Source organism: Eptatretus burgeri, chromosome 3 (genome assembly GCF_056783735.1).
Source record: "Eptatretus burgeri isolate ZD-2024b chromosome 3, Ebu_testis_v1, whole genome shotgun sequence".
NCBI classification, from domain to species: Eukaryota; Metazoa; Chordata; class Myxini; order Myxiniformes; family Myxinidae; genus Eptatretus; species Eptatretus burgeri.
In genome coordinates this window covers 112,096,935-112,118,465 of record NC_140963.1, presented here as the reverse complement: position 1 = coordinate 112,118,465, position 21,531 = coordinate 112,096,935, and the positions used below count along the sequence as shown (strand labels likewise).

Genomic DNA, 21,531 nt, shown 5'->3' with positions numbered 1-21,531 from the left:
ATGAGGGGGAGTGCTTTCATGCAACCTCCAAGGTCAAAAGTGCTGTGGGGGAAAAATTTATATTAATGTATTCTAAATTGTAACAGATGGAGTTTTAGAAATGTAACTTTTATGCTGCAAGTTGAATTGGCTGTCATTTTTGGCCAAAAGACTTTTGCCCTAAATGTTAAGAAATGTGTTGTTCTGGAGCAGAGTGACCGAGCTGATAACAAACGAACCTTTGCTTAAAAATGTACGAAGTGGCTTTTCGTCGAAAGGACACGTCTACAGTCTGGGTTGAATAGCCCCAACCACTCTCTCATGAAAGTATAAAATGCTTTGAAATGTAAAATTGTTTCAGTGCAAGTTCCTGAGAAAGTATAGTATCTCAGTGGCTTGTGCTCCTTGGAACTGACCAAGTACCAAATTCGAATAAAACTCTCTAATGCAATGTGGAAGTGAATTGAATCGGGTTCATCTAACTGTTAATTAAAGTAAGAATAAATGAAATAGAACCAAATAATATTGCAATCAATGGGGATTCTAAAGTTCATTGTACAAGGGTGAGAAGTGTATGGTGTATAATTAGAAAATAAATTGTTTCACAAGGAAGGACTTGTGTGGACATCAGTTTTATCAGTGTCGATAGGGTTTTATGTAGGATTTTATCACCAAATCGGACAAACATTAAACTCTGCCTGAAGTCAAATAGGATTCCACAATCGGCCAGTTAGAATCCTTCAGGAGGACAACGATCACAACAAAGTGGGTTTAAAAAATCCACATCAGTGCTAAGAACATACTTCTGGCCAACCTCCAGCGTAGCATCTTCCGAACGCTTCAACAACTCCCTGATTACGGAATATTCAGTGAACGGCTGATTGATAGGGTTGAAATAGTCAATGGTCGACTTTCGAGATGGTTTTTGCCAGTAGCTGAGATGAAGCCACCAAATCCAGGGACGAGTTGTGTTTCTTTACTGCCAGTGACCATTCGCATAAGTCACCACAAACGGTACTCTTGGATGCACTCTGAGTACAACTTATCGTTTTCGATGGGTGGACTGAACTTTGCCCCTGTTGGAAACTTGGGCCCAACTCGACCATAAATATGAAAAGGGGGCAATGTTGGTGGGGTTCCAACTTCAAAACAAGGAGTCTTATTCCGCTGCTTGAGTGGGAGAGTTCTGTCTTTGTCGGCAAAGTCAGTGTTTGGTTTCACCTCCTGTATCATGATCCCTCCAGTGCTGTTCACCACGTTTGAACCATGGACATTTGTGGTTATTTTGTTTAAGTTGTCCCACTCAACATGAAAAACTTCGTTGTCTTCACCAGTAGCAATTTGGGGAGTGAGAGAACAGGAAACATCGCCGATGGCTTCCGCCAGTGCTGTCTCAACTTCCAAGCCAAGGTGAAAGCCAAGGACTCACAGTGACCCAATCTATGAAGTATATTGGTTAGCTGCTTGCTTTGATATTGGTGGCATATGGTGCTGCAAAGGAGGATGTGTTTGGATAACTTCCACTCTCCGTTCGTCACAGCACAGTTCGTCGTTAAAACTCACCTGAGCTACTGAAAGCACCAGACGTCGGCTCTTTTCAGACTTTTCCACATCTGCTTCACCCAGGATAAGAGTCGACAGGAACTTCACCAGGTCTGTTGGGAGGTATTCTTCTGATACCCTGGCATCCAGCTCATCAGCTCTAGGAGGCCAAGGAAGTGGTGTTCACTCGTTGAACATCCCCTGAAGAACACTGTGCAAGTGCAAGGCAACATCCTCAAACTTGTCTTTGGAACCAAGCCTATATGCAGAAGTAACTGCTTCCGCAAAAGATATGCTTGTGCTGTACACCAGGTTGTCGGTTATGCATCCCCTGTCCCCAGGAAACACTTTTGTGAAAGCAATGCACTCATTGATTTCGTGTCTTTGAAGTCGGGTCTTCAGCTTATCACTTCTGAACACTGGATTTGGAAATCCACAGCGTTCAAGTTCTTGGACATATAGGTGGCGGAGTGTTCCAAGTTGCACGACCTCCTTCTGCCCAATTACCCTCTCACGTATAAAATCCAGAACTACATTAAATGAGCTTTGATGAGCTTCAAGCTTTTCATCTTGCTTGTTTTCAATACTTCTGTTGGCTTGATCACGTAAATAATTCACATGTCTCAGTTTGAATGAACTATGACAGGATTTATGGAAATGAGCCTCTCTTGCAAACTAATCTTTGCCTGCCACCTTGCAATGTAAACGATTGTCTCCTATTTCTAGGGCTTGGGATTCAATACGAGTCCAAGCTGCTTCCTTTCCCTTGAAAGATGCAAACTGGACACAACGCTCAGTCCTTCCGGAAACTTTCGTCTCAAGCATTTCACAGAAAATACATTCTGGTGGAAAAATGTTCTTGGAAGAGGTCGATGGTTTACGAGGGGATCGAATTGTTGAGGGTTCATCGTCTGGTACGACACATTTCAAACGATCCTGATGTTTGGTAAAGGCTTGATAGCATCCCCGATGATAGACTGTGATATCTAGGTCCAGACCATCAAGATTGTCTGGAATTAACCTACACACAGCTTCCATACGAGCGAGTGAATCATGAGACTTAAGGAGCCGTTTCTCACGAAGATTATGTAACATCTCAAGCTTTTCCTGGGGAGGACCCCTTATATTGTGTAGTGGTATAAATTCACCATGCTGTATGCCACTCACATGTAAAATACATACAGGAGGAGGCATCTGCAGTTACTCTAAATTGCAACCATGATCAGTTCGGCGTTTCTTTGCCTTTGGCATGAAGCCACCACCACCAGTTAACGACAACTAAGTGTGCACTACCACCACTGGAGCACGAATCCAGAATAGGTGTTACCTGAAAAAAGAAAATTATCCACCACCAATAAACTACAGCTCCAAGCAGGTATGCATGCCAGCAGATATTCAATACAACCACTAAAACATTAATCAAAATCACAGTTGTCTGCACGTCCTGTAACAAAAAAAAGACAACACTGTCAGTTGACGAAATTTAACACCACCACGAAAGCGTTAAGGTCGTTACAATGGCCTCACCTGGAACAAAAAATGTTAATAGCCATAGCCATAAACTATAAATAAACAGTGAAATTAATCATTCGTATGCGAAGGACACACTCACACAGTAAACTCAATACAGAACCGCATTTTCTCAATATTTTCGGTGTTTTGTGGAAAGGGTAAATGATGTTGTACTGAAGTTAAATAATTTGTTTTAGAATTTTTAAAACTGCCGAAACATATACACTTTCCTTCAAGCAAAGTAGAATCCAAAAGATTCATCCACTTAGGTGCAGGGTGGATGACAAAGAGGATGGGCGTGAAATTTGACTTAGTGGCCCTTTAATGTGACAGTTTGACCCCTGATGACGTCATCGATGCCCTAATTGAATAATTGATGGGTTCTTTTGATAGTGCAGGTCATACCCTTCCCAATGATACCTAATTTGTACCTGGAACCAATTTCTTTCAATGCGAAAAGGTCCTTAATATTACCCCTTCCCTTGACTTTTCCGTCCCAAGAAATCTAAGATGGCGGACAAAAAAAAGGCGAAACGACCCACTTGGGACATTTTTTGGAATGGGAACAAAGGAAATTCTGTTCCCACGCACCTCAGGGATTGTAAAAATGCAGGTTAAAAAAATGTATCATGGGGGTGCATGGGACCCCTATCTTCCTCCTCAACTATCTGTATGCAACTTAAACACAGGGACTGAAAATTCATTTCTCGGCTTATACTGGACGAAATGGGCTGCAAATTTCAGAACTAAATCCTTTGTACGTCGAGGTAATATGTTCCAAATTTCAGCAACGTCCATGTCCTCATTCTTGAGTTAACGAAAAAGCTCGAAATTCACTTTGGTGTCTGTCCATCCGTCCGTCTGAAATGTGTCGTTGCTTGTATCTCAAAAGCTATTCATTGAAACGAGCTGAAACTTGGAATATACATCGGACAATACGTCTAATTAAAGGCTCTCGAATGAAATTCCAACTCAGTGCCAAAGTTTTTGTTTTTTTGACAGGTTTTGTTCATTAGCTTTTCGCTTGAGTTGTTCTTCTGCGGTACAAGTATGCAATGGCGGTGTTTTTGGAAGCAGAGACTCCTGCAGCAATCAAGGGAAACACGAAGCACCCCTCCCTTTATATGGAATGGTTTCTCCTTTAACACAGGGACTGAAAACTCCGAGCAGGGGGGGGGAGGGGAGGGAAAGGGGTCACCCCCCAAAATAGGTATTTGCTTTCTTTTCCAAAACCACATCCACAATTTTGATGAAACTTGACCACAACCTTAATCACCCATGATATTCTTGGGGAAAATACCAGGGGCATAGAAAAGGCCCCTTTTGTGGTATGTGCCATGTGGAAAACTATAAAAAAAGGAATATATGGATGTCATCTTTCCAAGGTCAGCAAAATGAGTACCAGCTTGCTGGGATGATTGAGCCATTCGAGTATCCTGTGTCGGAGTGGCCAACCCATCCAGGATTGTGCCCAATAGCCTCAGAGACAGCACTGGTGCTGCCAAGGCACTGGACAGAGTATGGTCCCAATGGATGGATGGATTTGTGCTGAATTAAACCAATGGAATGTCCATACCATCCCAACATCGAAAGTCTACTGACTTCCTCATGACGATTGTTGTTCCAAAAGATACTCGATATAACTGTCATACATTATGAGAGTTATCCCAAACATTATGATTCCCTGCTTCTAACTTTTGAATGCAAAAATACGTATCTACTGTGATTACCATACTGATGAAGATGAGAAGTCTGATGAAGATGAGAGTACTGAAACATTTTAAAAGACATTAAAGTCAGAGCATCTCGTCTGAATTGCTACTTTCTCCAACATCAACTCATCTTGGAAATTCTTTCAAATAAACTTGCTCTCCCTCATGCACAGATTTATCCCCTCTCGTCTTCAGTTGTCCTACCCTTCCTCCTGCCCATGGTTCATTGAAGGTTGTGGCGAGGCAGTTGGCCTGAAACAACTTGCCTTTGCCTCATGGAAAGCAAACACAACTGAGGGTAATCTCAGTTCCTTCCATTATGCTCGGAACAAGTCTGTATCTTCCCTCAGGAGAGCCAGAAAACAACATCTTTCTAATCTCAAGTCTGAACTTTCAAACCTCTCTCCCTCCTCAAAATCCTGGTGGCGTCTAATCAAATCTGTTTTTGGTGAATGTTCCCCCTCCAACCCCTCCCTCCCCTCAAATGGCCGCACTGCTGGTATCGCACATGAAAAGGCTGAATACCGAAATTCGGTGTTTGCATCAAAATTGCGTCCAAAACCCATCACTTTCTCCACCCACCTCACCCAGTCGCACCCAACTGTCCCTGGACTCTGTGTCCTTTTCTCCTGACAAGGTGGAGAGCTTGCTGTCAAACCCCGACTCAGATTCTGCAACCGGTCCAGATGGCATCAGCTCACGTGTCCTAAAAACCTGCTCTCTGCTTTTGCTCAACCTCTCTCTGTTCTATTCACCCTCTCATTTGCTCAAGGTCATCTGCCATCTGCTTGGAAATGAGCAAACATTACTGCCCTGCAAAAAAGGTGCAAAAACAGATCCCTGCAACGACAGACCAATCAGTCTTCTCCCAATCATCAGCAAGGTTATGGAATCCATCATCGCTTCAGACATTAAATCCTTCCTCTTCTCCAGTGGCTCGATTTCCGATCATCAATTTGGTTTCAGACAAGGTCACTCTTCCCTGGATATGCTGCTTCTGCTCTCCTAACAATGGATGGAGGTCCTCAATGCTGGACATGAAATCAGAGCCATATCCCGAGACATATCACGTGCTTTTGACACAGTCTGGCACCCTGTCCTGCTCACCAAACTCTCTTCCTCTGGTATCCAAGGCCATCTCCACTCATGGCTGTCAGACTTCTTCTCCTGTCGCAATCTACGTGTGGCCCTAAATGGAGTTCTCTCATCCCTCCAGGCTGGAGTTCCTCAAGGCAGCATTCTGGGCCCTGTTCTTTTTCTGTTTTTCATCAATGATCTCTTGAATTTGAATGCAAAAGGTTTTTTTTTTCATTCTCCCTCCGACTCTCTGGAAAATCCTCTTTATCTCTTTGCTGATGACTCCACCCTCTGCCGTACCACCTGTCATCCCTCAGACTGGCAAGCCACAGCTTCTTCGCTCTCTGCAGATCTGGGTAAAATCACAAACTGGTTCAACACATGGAGCTTGTCTTTTTAATCCAGACAAATCTCACACTCTCACTCTCACTATGTCTCTGAAAGAACCGTTTGGACCACCTCCCCCCCACCCCCCCATCTACTTTCTCAACAATCCTCTGGAAGAAGTCCCTTCTTTCAAGCTTCTGGGTCTCACTATCTGCCATAATCTTTCCTGGGAAAGCCACATTTCCAAACTGGCCTCCAGAGCCAGTTGCCGACTGGGAATCCTCCATCATGCAAAGTCCTTCCTCGGCCCACCTGAACTCCTGACCACATAAAAAGCTTTCGTCCGCAGCCTGATGGAGTACTGCTCTCTCCTCAAGACGTGCTCTTGCCCCTCACCTTTCTCGGCTTCACGTTATGGAAACTAAGGCATTTCGGATCATTGGCATCTCCCACGATGAGGCTGAGTCTTTGGGCCTCTCACTCTTTCACCGCTGGCAGGTCTGTGGTCTTCCTGTCTTCTACAGTCTCCTCTCCGGTCTCGCCCCCATGCTCTCTCTGCGATTTGTCCCCACCATATTTCCACAGGGGGCTCAAGGTCCACCAACAACCCCCTTCTGGTCGAACTACCAAAATCACGAATCACTGCTCAACTCCACTCTTTCATTCCTCTTTTTCCCCACCTTTGGAATAAACTCCCTCACTCTGTTCAATCTCATTCTTCCCTCCAGGCCTCAAAACAGTTGTTCACCACCACCTCTTATCATCCCCCATCCAAAACCTCAATCTTTTCTACCCCCCCCATTAATAAACCCCAAACCCACCTCCTTCAAATTCCCTGTAATGTCCATCTTGTACACCTCATCCCTCTCCCTTCCACAGATCTCCTAATGTCTCTTTCCCCACAGTTTTGTCCTTCCCACTTCCCCCCTCTTGTCCCATGCCCCCCTTGCTGTGCGTTGTGTGTTAGCACTCATACGAGCCTTGACAAGGTATACAAAAAAAAGGAAGAAAAGAAAAAAAGAAAAATCTCCCTTCAGCTGATGGTTATGTCCATCCACTGAACATGGCATTGCTGGCTGTTTTAACTGGAGTTTAAAAAGAAATATCCAACTTGCGGTGTCGTCCGGGTTCAATTATCAATCCAACATTCAACTGCTGGAGTGGTGCTTTAGCCAGGATATTGCATCCATCACAAAGTGTGCCTCTAAAGGACAGGAAGAGCTCAAGAGACAGACAGACAGACAGACAGACACCATTAGCCTCATATGCAGGGTGGGGCAGAGAAACAGGAGATTATAAAAACCGATCTCCGCTATGCCAACATGATCGCAACTTTTTTGACTAATCAACTTGCTACTAGGTTTCCTCAAGTTAATGAGGCCAGTTGGCTTCAACAATATGGCGTGACGTCTCATACCGCCAGATTGTCAATGGCTGCCGTACGCCTACTTTTTCATAACCACATCATCTCCAGGAATAGTGACATTACTTGGCCTCCAAGGTCTCCAGACCTGCCAGAATGTGACTTTTTTATGGGGGCACTTAAAAAGGAAAGTGTATGCTCATCACCCACACAATATTGAAGAGCTGAAAGAAAGACCATCAAAAAATTGCAGGAACTTCTTTGGGGATCTAAGTCGCATCATTGGAAACATGCGTGGATGACTCGAGGAATGCCTGTGCAGAGACGCACATCACCTCGAGGATATGATCTTCAAGAAATAAATGGCATATTTGTAATTTGGCAAATACAAAATGTTTATTTAATTTTTGACTTTTTAAAATCGACCGTTTCTCTGCCCCACCCTGTATATCATTCTAATGCTCTCATAACGATTGGTCAGCCGAGCAGATGACTCGGGCCACTCATATACGCAGCACAAGTCCAACTGTCCGAGTACATGCCTCCTCCGTGATGCCAGTTTTGCCTCGAGAAGGAACCGGCGTATTCTATTTCTTCCACGTTACAAAAAGGATGTGTTCCTTCCTTTATTTGATTGTGTTTACTGGATTGTTGAATGGCAGTACCATTCTAATATGAAGCATACTAAACAGCAAAGGTTAGCTAAAACATTCTTCCTGAATACACCAAGCCTTGCTGCTAATGGCGAAGATGAACATGATGGCCAGCCTACATGTATTTAGCCTCTACCAACAAGAGACAAGTGTGTATTAAGTGCAAAGCTGTAACTGTTTAAATTACAGATGTTGAATGGCTATTACATGCCAATGGCTATTTAAATTACAGCTATAAACTGTCATCCATCCCAGTGTCTCACAGGCAGCGTGATTAATCGATGTGTGTGCCGTCTCTCGGATGGATGTTAAACTGTGGGTCCCATCATCTACCGTCACGAGTTGGTGGATGCTAACGATTCCAGGGCGTCGTCCATGAAGAGGAGGCGAGTTATCACAGGCACCATTAACAAATTACAAATTCCCGCACACGCAGTGCAGTATCCAGCATCAGTAACGACCATCAAAGATTGTAACGCAGAGTGAGTGGAACTGCCTTAGCAGCCTAATGCTCGTAATGGCGTGAGAAGTATAAACAAAACAAATATACAACTTATCATCGATAATATTACTTCCAGGAAGTGAATGTTCTGGTCGGTAATGCTTTGTTCGCTGCTTATGACAACATCTGGAACCAAACCTTTGCATTTCCTTTACGTGCTCCAAGGGGGCCCCTCAAAACATTTTCTGCATCACTTTTTGGGTAGGAACAGCAGCAGCAAACTTGAATGGCACTCAGTAGAGTGCATGTCTGCATCCAGTCTTTAACCAAAATCGAATCAATTCGGCCATGTCACCTATCCAACCTGTCCACCAAGTTTCATCCGAATCCATCGAGAACATTTTGAAATATCAAGCTTTCTATCATTTTTGGCCCTATCGCTCAATGGTGAAATATCACTTGGAAAATAAAAGCGTTCTCGCATACGGAACCGGATCTTCACCACAATCAAATTAATTGGTCTTTGACGCAAACCCAACCTGTACACCACGCTTCGTCCGAGACAATCCCTCACATTTTCAGATATCGTGCTCATCGACAAACAAACGGGTGAAAACATAATCTCCGTCCACCTTCGGTGGCAGAGATAACGAGGGACATATTCATGACTGAAAATATCTCATTTTCAGACATGCCATTGGGGAGTGAAGAATAAAAAGGTTAGAAAGAACAAGTAATTGTACATGTGCAAAAGATCATTTAAAAAAAAAACATATTTAAAAGGCCTTTAAATTAGTCATTCACAAGAAAACATCCCAAAAAATGATAGCGTGGCATGAGTGAAAAAGAATCCAAGTAATCAATTGGCAAAAGTCTGATAGGTCCATATTTATGTTGTGCACAAGTCATCATGGTGACTCGGAAGCAATTTTACCTTCGGTGAAAGAAAGTCGATCATGTTCCATCTCCCAGAGGCAGAGCTGGTCGGTGATGGTTGGGGGCAGCACTGGGGACGAGAGAAAGATTTAACTTCAGGAGATCGGGTGACTTAGGAAGTCAAACTAAACTCAATCAAACAGCACTTTAGAACGTTATCCAAACATAACCATGTAGGAGTTGGAGTTCTTTATGAAAGAAGTGTTTGGGCAGAGACATCAGCAGTGTCATGTTTATAAAAACTTGAGGACATCAGAATGCTGCACTCCTCAATTTCTGTACTTTGCTCAGGAATTAGAAATTATGACAATTTACATAATTTTTTTGGCCTTTCTGGAAGATCCTCGAAACCACGTCACAGATGACTTCACCCTTTGTCAAATGTCCTCATTCGTTCATTCGTAAGCAGCATTTGGCTGTGGGTTTACATCAGTTCTTGCAAGAGCACCATGCTGCCACTAATGCAGTGCCTGCCCCCTGTAGGTTATGGCAGGAATTTGTAATTTTGCCACGGTGCTGGCAATATCTCGCCTACCTTTTGCGAAGGACATCGTGGGATGGATGATAAATAAATCGTCCATCCGAGGGATTTTTTTTTTTTTTTTTTTTGTATACCTTGGTCGAGGCTCGTATGAGAGCTAACACACAACTCACAGCAAGGAGGCATGAGACAAGAGGGGCGGGAGTGGAAGGGACAAAACATTGGGGAACAGACACAGGTGAACTGTGGAAGGGAGAGGGATGGGGATGGGACGGGGAACATGGCGAGGGGAAGATGGACATTAAAGGGACTTTCAGGAAGGAAAGCAGGAGAATTGAAGGAAGTGGGCTTGGGTGGATTATCGGGGGTAGAAAAGATCGAGGATTTGGATGGGGGAAGATAAGAGGTGGTGGTGAACAGCTGTTTTGAAAGCCTGAAGGGAAGAATGGGAAAGAATAGAGTGAGGAAGTTTATTCCAAAGGCGGGAAAAAAGAGGAATGAAAGAGTGAAGATGAGCAGTGATTCGTGATTTTGGTAGTTTTACCAGAAGGGGGTTGTTGGCGGACCTTGAGCGCCCTGTGGAAATGTGGTTGGGACAAATCGCAGAGAGAGCAGGGGGGCAAGGCTGGAGAGGAGTCGGTAGAAGACAGAAAGACCACCGACCAACCTGCGGTGATTGAGTGAGAGGCCCAAAGACTCAGCTTCATTGCGGGAGATGCCAATGATCTTAAAAGCCCTGGTTTCGACAGCGTGAAGTCGAGAAAGGTGGGAGGCAGGAGCACCAGCCCAGAGGGGAGAGCAGTACTCCATCAGGCTACGGACAAAAGCTTTGTAAGTGGTCAGGAGCTCAAGAGGGCCGAGGAAGGACTTTGCATGACGGAGGATTCCCAGTCGGCGACTGGCTTTTGAGGCAAGGTTGGAAATGTGACTTTCCCAGGAAAGGTCATGGCAGATAGTGAGACCCAGAAGCTTGAAAGAAAAGACTTCTTCCAGAGGATTGTTGAGAAAGTGGATGGGGGGGTTTTGTAAACGGTCCTTTCGAAGAGACATAGTGAGAGTGTGAGATTTGTCTGGATTGAAAGACATGTTCCACGTGTTGGACCAGTTTGTGATGGCACACGCATTGATGAATCACCGTGCCTGTGAAACACAGTTTAAATCTGGGTCACTATTCAAACTCAGGTGAGGCAGGCGAGTGTGCATCCCTAACTCTAAGCTATCCTGTCAGCCCACCCAAAGGACTGGAAGGATGTAATTTTCTTCCATTGCTGCTGATTGGAAAAGGATAAGGGTTTGGTTGACCATTTGAAAGATGATATTGAGTGCTGGAATATCATCTTTTTTGCTGTCTTACATCCATCCAAGTCTTACATCCCGATGCTGTCTCAATACAATGATAATCCTTCATCCATCTGCTATGAGAAACAATTGGTGAAATTAATCTTACAATCTGCCATGACTATCTACAAGAGGGTCTCCAAGACCAGGCAGCATCATACTTTTCTTTTTCTTTTTTAACCTCAAAGACGTTTGTGTGGTCTTCGAAAAGTTGGGCTGGCTTTGACGATTCTATTAGAAATTTCATCGATAATGTGAACATCACATGACGGTGTTGTCCAGGTCAGTGAACCCACTTACAGCTTGGAGAACATTCCCTCTACTTCTGCATGGTAATCACTTGCAAAGTGTTCAGCTTGCCAGGTTCAGGTTGCGAAAGAACCTCTCTTCAAACAATTTAATGGTCAGTCGAAAACATCAGTCAAAGCGGCTGCAGAATTATCTGAGGACTTGCACGTCTTCCTGGAAGTGGCCACCAACATCAGCAAACAAGTGCATTGACAGGTTTCTTCAAGTCCTTTAGATTTAGCATGCAGCCGTCCATCTTAAGTTAAGCCGTCTCGAGAGAGACAGACCTTTGAATCTTTTTATCACAAAACAATATGTATATATATATATATATATATATATATATATATATATATATATATATATATATATATATATATATATATATATATATATACATACATACATACATATATGTGTGCCGTTGGTGAAAAGATTCTATTTCGTAGCCATACATTACAACTTTCAGCAATTCAATGCAAGCAATAAATACTCAAAACTCAATAATACATTCCAAATCAATAAAAAAAAAACTACAGGGATATCAATAAATGGTTTTCATGAACTTTGCAAGTCCCCTCATAAAACCAAGACTTCTTAAATTCATCAACACTCTTTTCACTTTTAGAAAAACAAAACTCACATTTCAGTTTTGCTGTTATTAAGGCATTGAAAAAAAATCATAACATTGCACATCACAATCAGCTTTCCTTTCAATTTCTCCTTTCTCGATAAATAAATCGCCATTTTTGCTGTGACTACTAAGAACAAAAATAAAGAGTTTACTTGTTCTTTCCACCCGAAAAGAAACAATCTTAGTGAGAAGGTAATTTGCAAATTTTTTGCCATGTGGTTCAGCCATTGAAATAAACCAATGTCACCCGCAGGGTGACCCGTATCTTGCAAAAAGGTGACCACGTGTGACTTCTTTAAGGTCACACTGAGGTGAACAGAGCTGCTATCCACCAGGAGCGACTCCTTGAGGAATACCTGCCTACGAGAGATTCCGATGAGAATCGTTCCACAGAGTAACCATGAAAAATATGCGTTTGCCCTCATAACGTCACCAAATGACGTCATAATGTCTCAAGCTTGACATATCGAGAAAGCACTCATCGAGGTGTTCAATTTGAGGTACTACACAATATGGTTCGTAAAACTTGAAAATTTGACCTTGGGGTCAAATATGTTTGACCTGAGGCGCTAACCATGAAGGTCAAGGCCAATCGCCACCAAAAACTAATCAGCTGAGCGCCAGACCATGAACTATATTCCTATGAAGTTTGAAGACTATCCGATCAAAATTACTCAAAAAATAAGGGTTTCGTCGACTCCCCTGATTTGCGACAAAGTGACCTTGACCTTGACCTTCAAAATTTTATGTGCTGAAAGGGACCTCTATAGGCCTCTAATATGTGAAATTACAAATATTTCCAAAGATAACTGTGCTCTGCAGAATTTTTTATACACGATTACAGACAAACAAAAAAAAAACATACAAGCTGACTAACATATCTTGCAAAAACTTCGTTTTGGCAAGATAATAATGGCGCAAGCCATGAACAGTCAACATATGCATGGAACAAATCCTCTGTACAAATACAGAAAGGGCAGCACCCGGATATGGGAGAAAAATTACTGAACAACTTATTCGAAGGAATAACCCAATGTGCGAGTCGCCACTGCAAGTCTCCAGTCCTTTTCTAAACCAGCTTCCTATAGAATGAGTTCCATATAGGCTCAGATGGGAGTAGAGTCCTTCCGGCATTAGTCTTTTCCACCTGGCCACTCCATTCAATGGAGAGTCCTCGAGGAGGACTCGAGTCGACAGTCTATATTGGTCCTTACTGCTATATTTCTGAAAAATATTTTTTGCCTCATCCTCATTTTTTGCCTAAATCTCTGTGACTCGGTTGTACAATTAACCCAGGAAACCCAGAGTCATTTGTTGTCAAAAACTTTTATTAAGTCCATTTTAGTTCGAGTTGAGAACTTTTCTTTTCATAATTTCTCTGAGGATTTTGCCGATCGTCCTATTTGACTTATGCCACACATAAACTTATGCCACAAAGATGAGGCAACCAAATTATTTATAACTCGAACCCGAGGCTCTGTGGGAAAGGTGGGGAAGAGCTCTCTTCCATAGCCCTAATCTTTTCTTAACTTGTTCAACCATCCCATCCCAATTTTGAAGGAGAGAGTAGGCATCCCAGGAACACGCAGAGATATTTAACTCCCGCTTCCACCCATTTTAACTTTGAAGGAAAATGCACCGGTGGTAATAACCGTGTCCCCAGCGGATTGTTTTTAAGACTGGGAACCCAGAAGGCTTTACTCTTGTTCCAGTTACAGTTCAATGAAGTTAACAAGCAAAAGAGATTTAAACAGTAAACAAATGCAGAGATATCATTGTCATTCTTAATGACCACAGCGACATCATCTGCAAAAGTTGATACAACTATTGAAGGAATCCCTCTGGATACAGTTACTCCTGAAAGATTTTTCCTGAATAGAATTAGAAGTGGTTCTATAACCAAGGAGAATAAAAATCCCGAAACGGGGCACCCTTGTCTCGCCCCTCTGTGTAATTGTGAAGGAGAGATGAGCTCCTTATTAATTTTAAAAATACCAAATATGTTGGTGTACAGGAAGGAAACATAGGCCCGAAAATTGGTACCAAGACAACATGCTTTTAACACATCATGCAAAAACACATGACCAACACTATCAAATGCCTTTTCTCAGTCAAGGACTATTATCCCAAATTATTTTTCCATGGAATCACACTCCAGCAAATCTCTGATCGAAAAAATATTATTATAAATTGATCTCTTCGGGATACAGTAGTTCTGTTCACAGTGGATGGGATCACCAATTACCGTTTTCAACCGACTGGCCAACACTTTTGACAATATTTTGAAGTCCGTACATAATACCGAGACCGGTCACCAGTTCTTCATCTGCCGTAAGTCTCCAGTCTTTGGTCGAAGAGACACCACTGCTCTTCTAAAACTTAGAGGCAGTTTTCCATTTCCCAAAGATGATTCCAGGACATTCAATAACTCAGTGCCCAAAAGGTCCCCAAAAGCAAATAAAAAATCTGCTGGTAAGCCGTCAATTCCAGGCGCTTCCCCCCCTCCCCCGCCCCGAGTTCAATCCAGCAAGGTCATGCGTTAGCTTAGGCAATGTGATTGGTGAGTCCAAGCTCAGGAGCTGGGGCTCAGTGATGGAAGGAAAGTGAGAAGTTGAAAGTTCCATCGTTTGCTGACAAACTGTATATTTTGCATACATTTTTGAAAAATAATCTCTAATACACAATCGTGCATCACTGGAGTTAACAATCATTCTGGGTTCTGGGTGTGGAGCCGGTTCTGGGTTTGGAGCATCGGCAGGTCTCCTTCAACGCTCTCTGTTGACGATCTCAAAATTAAGTTTCCGGTCATTTTTACTGTTTATTTTCTCACCGACAAGTTACTGTGTGTTCCCAGTTGGGTTTTGTTTCAAAAATCATGCTATTTTGTGAGTTTTGGTCGAACTTGTCTTTCCAAGTGCTTGAGGCCAACCCATCCCTCCCCTCAGTGTACGATCGTCTTTATGTGTATTTTCTCCCCATTACCTTCAATTCTATCTTCCCCACTTTCCCAACGTTCCCCATCCCTCCCAACTAAACACTATTTCTTGTCTTAAAATCAAAAAAATTATTTAAAAACCTTTCTCCTTGCACACACACGAGTCTCGATCTTTCTTCCTCTTCTTCTTTTCCTTCTGCCGGCACACCATCTTTATTCTACTGAGCTGAGCTTCTCTCGCCATTACCTTCGCAATTTCTTTCTACAACCTTCCGTTCCCGAATCTTATCTGTTCCTCAAAAATACATCAAAAAATGGTGATCTTCCTTGTATCCTTTTGATTTCTCCACCTCCTACAACCACGTGTCTGTCTGTCTCTCTCTCTCTCTCTCTCTCTCTCTCTCTCTCTCTCTCTCTCTCTCTCTCTCTCTCTCTCTCTCTCTCTCTCTCTCTCTCTCTCTCTCTCTCTCTTTTTTTTTCTCTTCCTGGTACTTTTCATCAACCCAGCAGCTTCACACTGTGTTTACCGTCCAAATTCACCACACACTTCCACGATTTTACTTCAACCTTCCCTTTTCCGAATGTTACGCAATCATTATTTAAAATAAATAATTTCACTTTTGACTATAGACCTCTCATAGACAATTGTTCTCCAGTAACCACATAATCTGTTACACCCCATGCGTTTACAGATCCAATTTCTCACGATTTTTTCTACAACACTTCCATGACCTAATCTGATGAAAACTCTCTCAAACAATAATAATAATAATAATAATAATAATAATAATAAAAACGGCCACTTGTGATGCTTCATCTTCCTGTTTCGCACATGTGGTACTCTTTACTGTATCATAATGCACTACTCTTCCACTATTTAAACAGACTTCTCTCAATTCAAACTTTCCTTCATACCTTGCCGAAAAAAATCCAACTGTGACAGAGTTTCTTCTGTCCATTCTCTGAATTTGCCTTCATTGCATCCATCAAGAAATGCATTTCATCACATCTCTGACCTAAAACTTTTAAAAACCCCAGTTTGCTATGAATGTTCGCTTTCCATCAACCATTCATTTTTTCCAACTTCTGTGCAAACTCACCCCTCTCACCCCTCACTATCAAAGCAACCATCCCACTCTTCTCGCTCCAAGCCTCCCTCTCACCTCTTTCAAAAACTCCCCCTCACCTTTCTCCCACCATTCAGCCCCTCACTCATCCTTCTCAAAGTTGCCCCCCACTCTCATCCACAAAGCTGCCTCCTTCCACTGCCCTCTCACCTCCATCTCTTCACTCCACCTCCTCAAATCCTCAACTGCCTTCTTCCCCCTCTCTCCCCCAGCACCACAGAGCCTTTTGTCCTCCTCATCCAGCTCCCTCCCCTCGCTATTCTGCAATCCCTAACACTCCTTCAACAACCCTCCTTACCTGCCCCCCTGCCGCATCCCTTGTCCTCCCCTCCCCCTCACCTCCCCTTCCACCAACTGCACCCAAAGCCTCCTCCCCTCCCTCTTCATTAACAGTGTGGACCTCAAATATCCGGGGCCTTCGCTCAAACCTTTCAGATCTTTCCATGCAGGTTGCCACTGACAAACCAAACATAATCTGCCTCACAGAAACTTTCCTCCCACAAAACATGTCTGACTCCCAAATATCTCTCCCTGGTTACTCCCTCCTCCAGTACGACAGACCTGAACCTTGTCCTGGTGGAGGAGTTGCTCTCTTCATCAAAGATTCCATTCCTCACTCTCCCTGCACTGCCCTCACTCCCTCACACCCCCAGGAATAGCTCTGGCTACAGCTTTCCCTCCACTCCCACCTCATGTTTATATGTGTACTGTAACGTCTACCCAACAGTGATGCCTCCATCTACACCTCACTATCCGAAAACATGGACAAACTTCCATCTTCTCATCCAAACTCTCTCTTCCTCATATGTGGACACTTCAATTGTCATCATGCAAGTTGGCTCAGTGTGGGTACCTCTCTCACCTGTCATGGCACTTCAGCAAAAGCTTTCTGCGACTCATTGGGACTGACTCAATCTGTCAACTTCCTGACCCGGATCTCAACCAATGGTACTCGATCTCTTCTGGATCTGATTTTGACAAATTTCCCTGACAATATCTACTGTTCTTCCTCCGCTCCAATCGGTTATTCTGACCACGTCCTTGTCAAAGTGGACATCTCTCTGGCTGTTATCAGCGAACCACCTCACTGCCGTCGAGTCTGGCATTTCACTCAAGCCGACTGGCAAGGTCTCCAAGCAGCCATCAAACTTATAGACTGGTCTCATATCACTACTTTCTCCAACATAAACTCATCCTGGGAATTCTTTCAAAGAAACTTGCTCTCCCTCATGCAAGATTTATCCCCTCTCGTCTTCAGTTGTCCAACCCTTCCACCCGCCCTTGGTTCACGGAAGCTTGTGGCGAGGCAGTTGTCCTTAAACAACTTGCCTTTTCCTCATGGAAAGCAAACCCAACTGAGGGTAATCTCAGTTCCTTCCATAGAGCTCGGAACAAGTGTGTATCTTCCCTCAGGAGAGCCAGAAAACAACATCTTTCAAAGCTCAAGTCTGAACTTTCAAACCTCTCTCCCTCCTCAAAATCCTGGTGGAATCTAATGAAATCTGTTTCTGGTGTATGTTCCCCCTCCAACCCTCCCTTACCTCAAATGGCCGCACTGCTGATACCGCTCGTGAAAAGGCTGAATGCCTAAACTCGGTGTTTGCAGCTAAATCTTGTGACCAAAACCCATCACTTTTTCTACCCACCTTACCAAGTCACACCCAACTGTCCCTGGAATCTGAGTCCTTTACCCCTGACAAGGTGGAGAGTTTGCTGTCAAACCTCGACTCAGATTCTGCAACCGGTCCAGATGGCATCAGCCCACGTGTCCGAAAAACCTGCTCTTCTGCTCTTGCTCACCCTCTCTCCGTTCTATTCACCCACTCATTTGCTCAAGGTCATCTGCCATCTGCTTGGAAATCAGCAAACATTACTGCCCTGCATAAAAAAGGTGCAAAAACAGATCCCTGCAACTACAGATCAATCAGCCTTCTCCCAATCATCAGCAAGGTTATGGAATCCATCAATGCTTCAGACATTAAATCCTACCTCTTCTCCAATGGCTTGATTTCCGATCATAAATTCAGTTTCAGACCAGGTCACTCGACTCTGGATATGCTGCTTTTGCTCTCCCAACAATGGATGGAGGTCCTCAATGCCAGACATGAAATCCGAGCCGTATCCCTGGACATATCACGTGCATTTGACACGGTCTGGCACCCTGCCCTGCTCACCAAACTCTCTTCCTATGGTATCCAAGGCCATCTCCACTCATGGCTCACAGACTTCCTCTCCTGTCGAAGTCAACATGTGGCCCGAAATGGAGTTCTTTCATCCCCTCTTCATGTCCAGGCTGGAGTTCCTCAAGGTAGCGTTCTGGGCCCTGTTCTTTTTCTGGTTTTCATAAGTGATCTCTCTGACACTGGAAAATCCTCTATATCTCTTTGCTGATGATTCCACCCTCTGCCGTACCATCGGTCATCCCTCAGACCGGCAATCAGCAACTTCTTCACTCACTGCAGATCTGGATAAAATCACAAACTGGTCCAACACGTGGAACATGTTTTTCAATCCGGACAAATCTCACACTCTCACGATGTCTCTCCGAAAGGACCGTTTAGAAAACCCCGCTATGCACTTTCTTAACAATCCTCTGGAAGAAGTCCTTTCTTTCAAGCTTCTGGGTCTCACTATCTGCCATGACCTTTCCTGGGAAAGCCACATTTCAAACCTGGCCACCAAAGCCAGTCGCCGACTGGGATCCTCCGTCGTGCAAAGTACTTCCTCGGCCCACCTGAGCTCCTGACCACTTACAAAGCTTCTGTCCGCAGCCGGATGGAGTACTGCTCTCCCCTCTGGGCTGGTGCTCCTGCCTCCTACCTTTCTCGGCTTCACGCTGTGGAAACCAAAGCATTTCGGATCATTGGCATCTCCCGCAATGAGACTCAGTCTTTGGGCCTCTCACTCTCTCACCGCAGGCTGGTCGGTGGTCTTTCTGTCTTCTACCGTCTCCTCTCTAGCTGAGCCCCCCTGCTCTCTCTGCGATTTATCCCCACCACATTTCCGCAGTGCGCTCAAGGTCTGCCAACAACCCCTTCTGGTAAAACTACCAAAATCACAAATCACTGCTCACCTTCACTCTTTCATCCCTCTTTTTTCCCGCCTTTGGAATAAACTCCCTCACTCTATTCAATCCCACTCTTCCTTCCAGGCCTTCAAAACAGCTGTTCACCACCACCTCTAATCATCCCCAATCCAAATCCTCGATCTTTTCTACCCCCGATAATCCACCCAACCCCAACTCCTTCAAATTCCCTGCTTTCCTTCCTGAAAGTCTCTGTAATGTCCATCTTGTATTCCCCGTGTTCCCCACCCCATCCCTCTCCCTTCCACAGATCTCAGAATGTCTCGGTTCCCCACTGTTTTGTCCTTCCCACTCCCACCCTTCTTGTCTCATGCCCCCTTGCTGTGTGTTGTGTGTTAGCTCTCACACGAGCATCGACAAGGTATACAAAAAAAAAAAAACATCGTTTCCTCTTGAGTCGAACAGAGAAAAAACGGTCTTTTGTGATTTGTTGACAAAATCCATTTGGAAAAAGGATTTGCTGGGAGTATCTAAAACCTTCATGTTTATCCTTCATCTGATTGACATCCCTGCTGCTTTATCTTGCATCAGTTCTCTCAATTGGATCGTCTTTTCAGCTAATACCCTTTGGTCTCTCCTTTTTCCATATCTGGACAATTTACTCTCTAACTGTATGATATCAGCTTCTAACAGAGCCATTGTTGTTTTATTAACATTGGCAACATTTGAAACAAACTGCTGACAAAACAATCTAATCTGCGTTTTTTTTTTTGTTGTCCCACCATAACTCGAATGAAGAAAAAGAGGCTGTTTTGAGAGTTGTATAGCCCAAAAAGTATCGAAGCCTTTTAAAAACGAAGTATCTTCAAGAAGATTGGTGTTGAATTTCCAGTACGTACTTATATGTGAGGGTTGAGGGAAAAAGTGGCCCATGGTAACGAAATGATGATCGCAAAATAAGGATGGAAAGTGAACTGGAGATAAAACAGCATTCCTGAAATGCGAGTTTATGTCCAACCGGTCAAGTCTCACAAAGGATGCTCTCCCGTTAGCCCAACGTCCCCATGTATATTGAGATTTGTTGGGGTGACATTGCCTCCATGTATCGAACAAACCTTTTGCAAAAAAAAATTAGACAAATCGGCAGAGGATTCAGGATGAGGTTCTGCTGTATTTCTGTCTTAAACAGGTTCAACGGTGCAATTAAACTTACCCCCCATGTAAATGCAATCATTGATATCAATTGAGTGAAATTGTCTGATTAAAGACAAAAAGAAGGCTCTTCGTTCGACACACTCACTGGGCGCATACACATTGAATAGTGTAAAATGGAAATTATATATGACCAGTTCCAGAGAGATGAACCAGCCATTGATAACCTCTTGGAAGTGGCATGATGCAGGTACTAGCCCAGGTCTGAATAAAAATGTCACACCAGCAGAAGAAGAAGACAAATTACTCAAAAAAAAAAGCACTGTCCCTTAAAGAGGCGACACCAATCTGACTCCACATCTTCAGTTATGTGCATTTCCTGGAGTAAAAGTACATGTATTTGTTTACGATCAAACAAACATTTCAGTTGAACCTGGCAGTTGTGACTTGCACCTCCACCGTTCATATTTAAGGTTCCAAAAATAATCTTTTTCATGGTTTGTCCAAAAGCTTGAGCGGTTGCTGAGAAATTTCAGTCCCCGCTTTTGCAACAACCTTTGGTTCTGACTGTGGCACAAGATCTTGTCTACTGCGTCAATGGTGGCAAACAATGGACTCCAAAATATGTTGGTCTTGCAAGTACTCTTCATCAGGCTACGTGGTCAAAAGACCTAGTAGGATTGTTCAACAAGGCAGGGCAGTGCCTGAGTTACGAACAGGAGTTGCAAGTAGACACTTCCTTGGCTGAGAGCACTCTCAAATCATTGGACAAAGCAACTGGTGCCATCATTCCAAACATTAAGGCAAATAAATTCATTGACTACACCTGTGATCACAGCGACATCCTTGATGAAACATTTGATGGAAAGAATACCTTCCATGCAACTCAAATGGCAACATAGCAACGAGGCCAAACAACTGATGCTTTTCTTAAAAATCTCAAGCTATCCAGAAGACATACTTTGATTGTGCCAAATGGCCTGGAGGAGCTGCATCCTGTCAGTATAA

The 21,531-nt window shown here is 43.6% G+C and overlaps 1 protein-coding gene and 1 pseudogene across 5 annotated transcripts in view; both read right to left on the bottom strand.

Annotated features, from left to right (window-relative positions):
• LOC147030739 (general transcription factor IIH subunit 4-like) overlaps nucleotides 1-21,531 on the bottom strand; it is a 76,198-nt gene that overhangs the window by 3,286 nt on the left and 51,381 nt on the right. For all 5 annotated transcript variants that reach the window (XM_085875100.1, XM_085875104.1, XM_085875103.1 and 2 more), the window contains one exon: nucleotides 9,542-9,613. In XM_085875100.1, the coding sequence (XP_085731226.1) occupies nucleotides 9,542-9,613 (72 nt within the window). The remainder of the gene's footprint in view (nucleotides 1-9,541; nucleotides 9,614-21,531) is intronic.
• LOC147030741 (uncharacterized) lies at nucleotides 1,269-3,074 on the bottom strand (annotated as a pseudogene).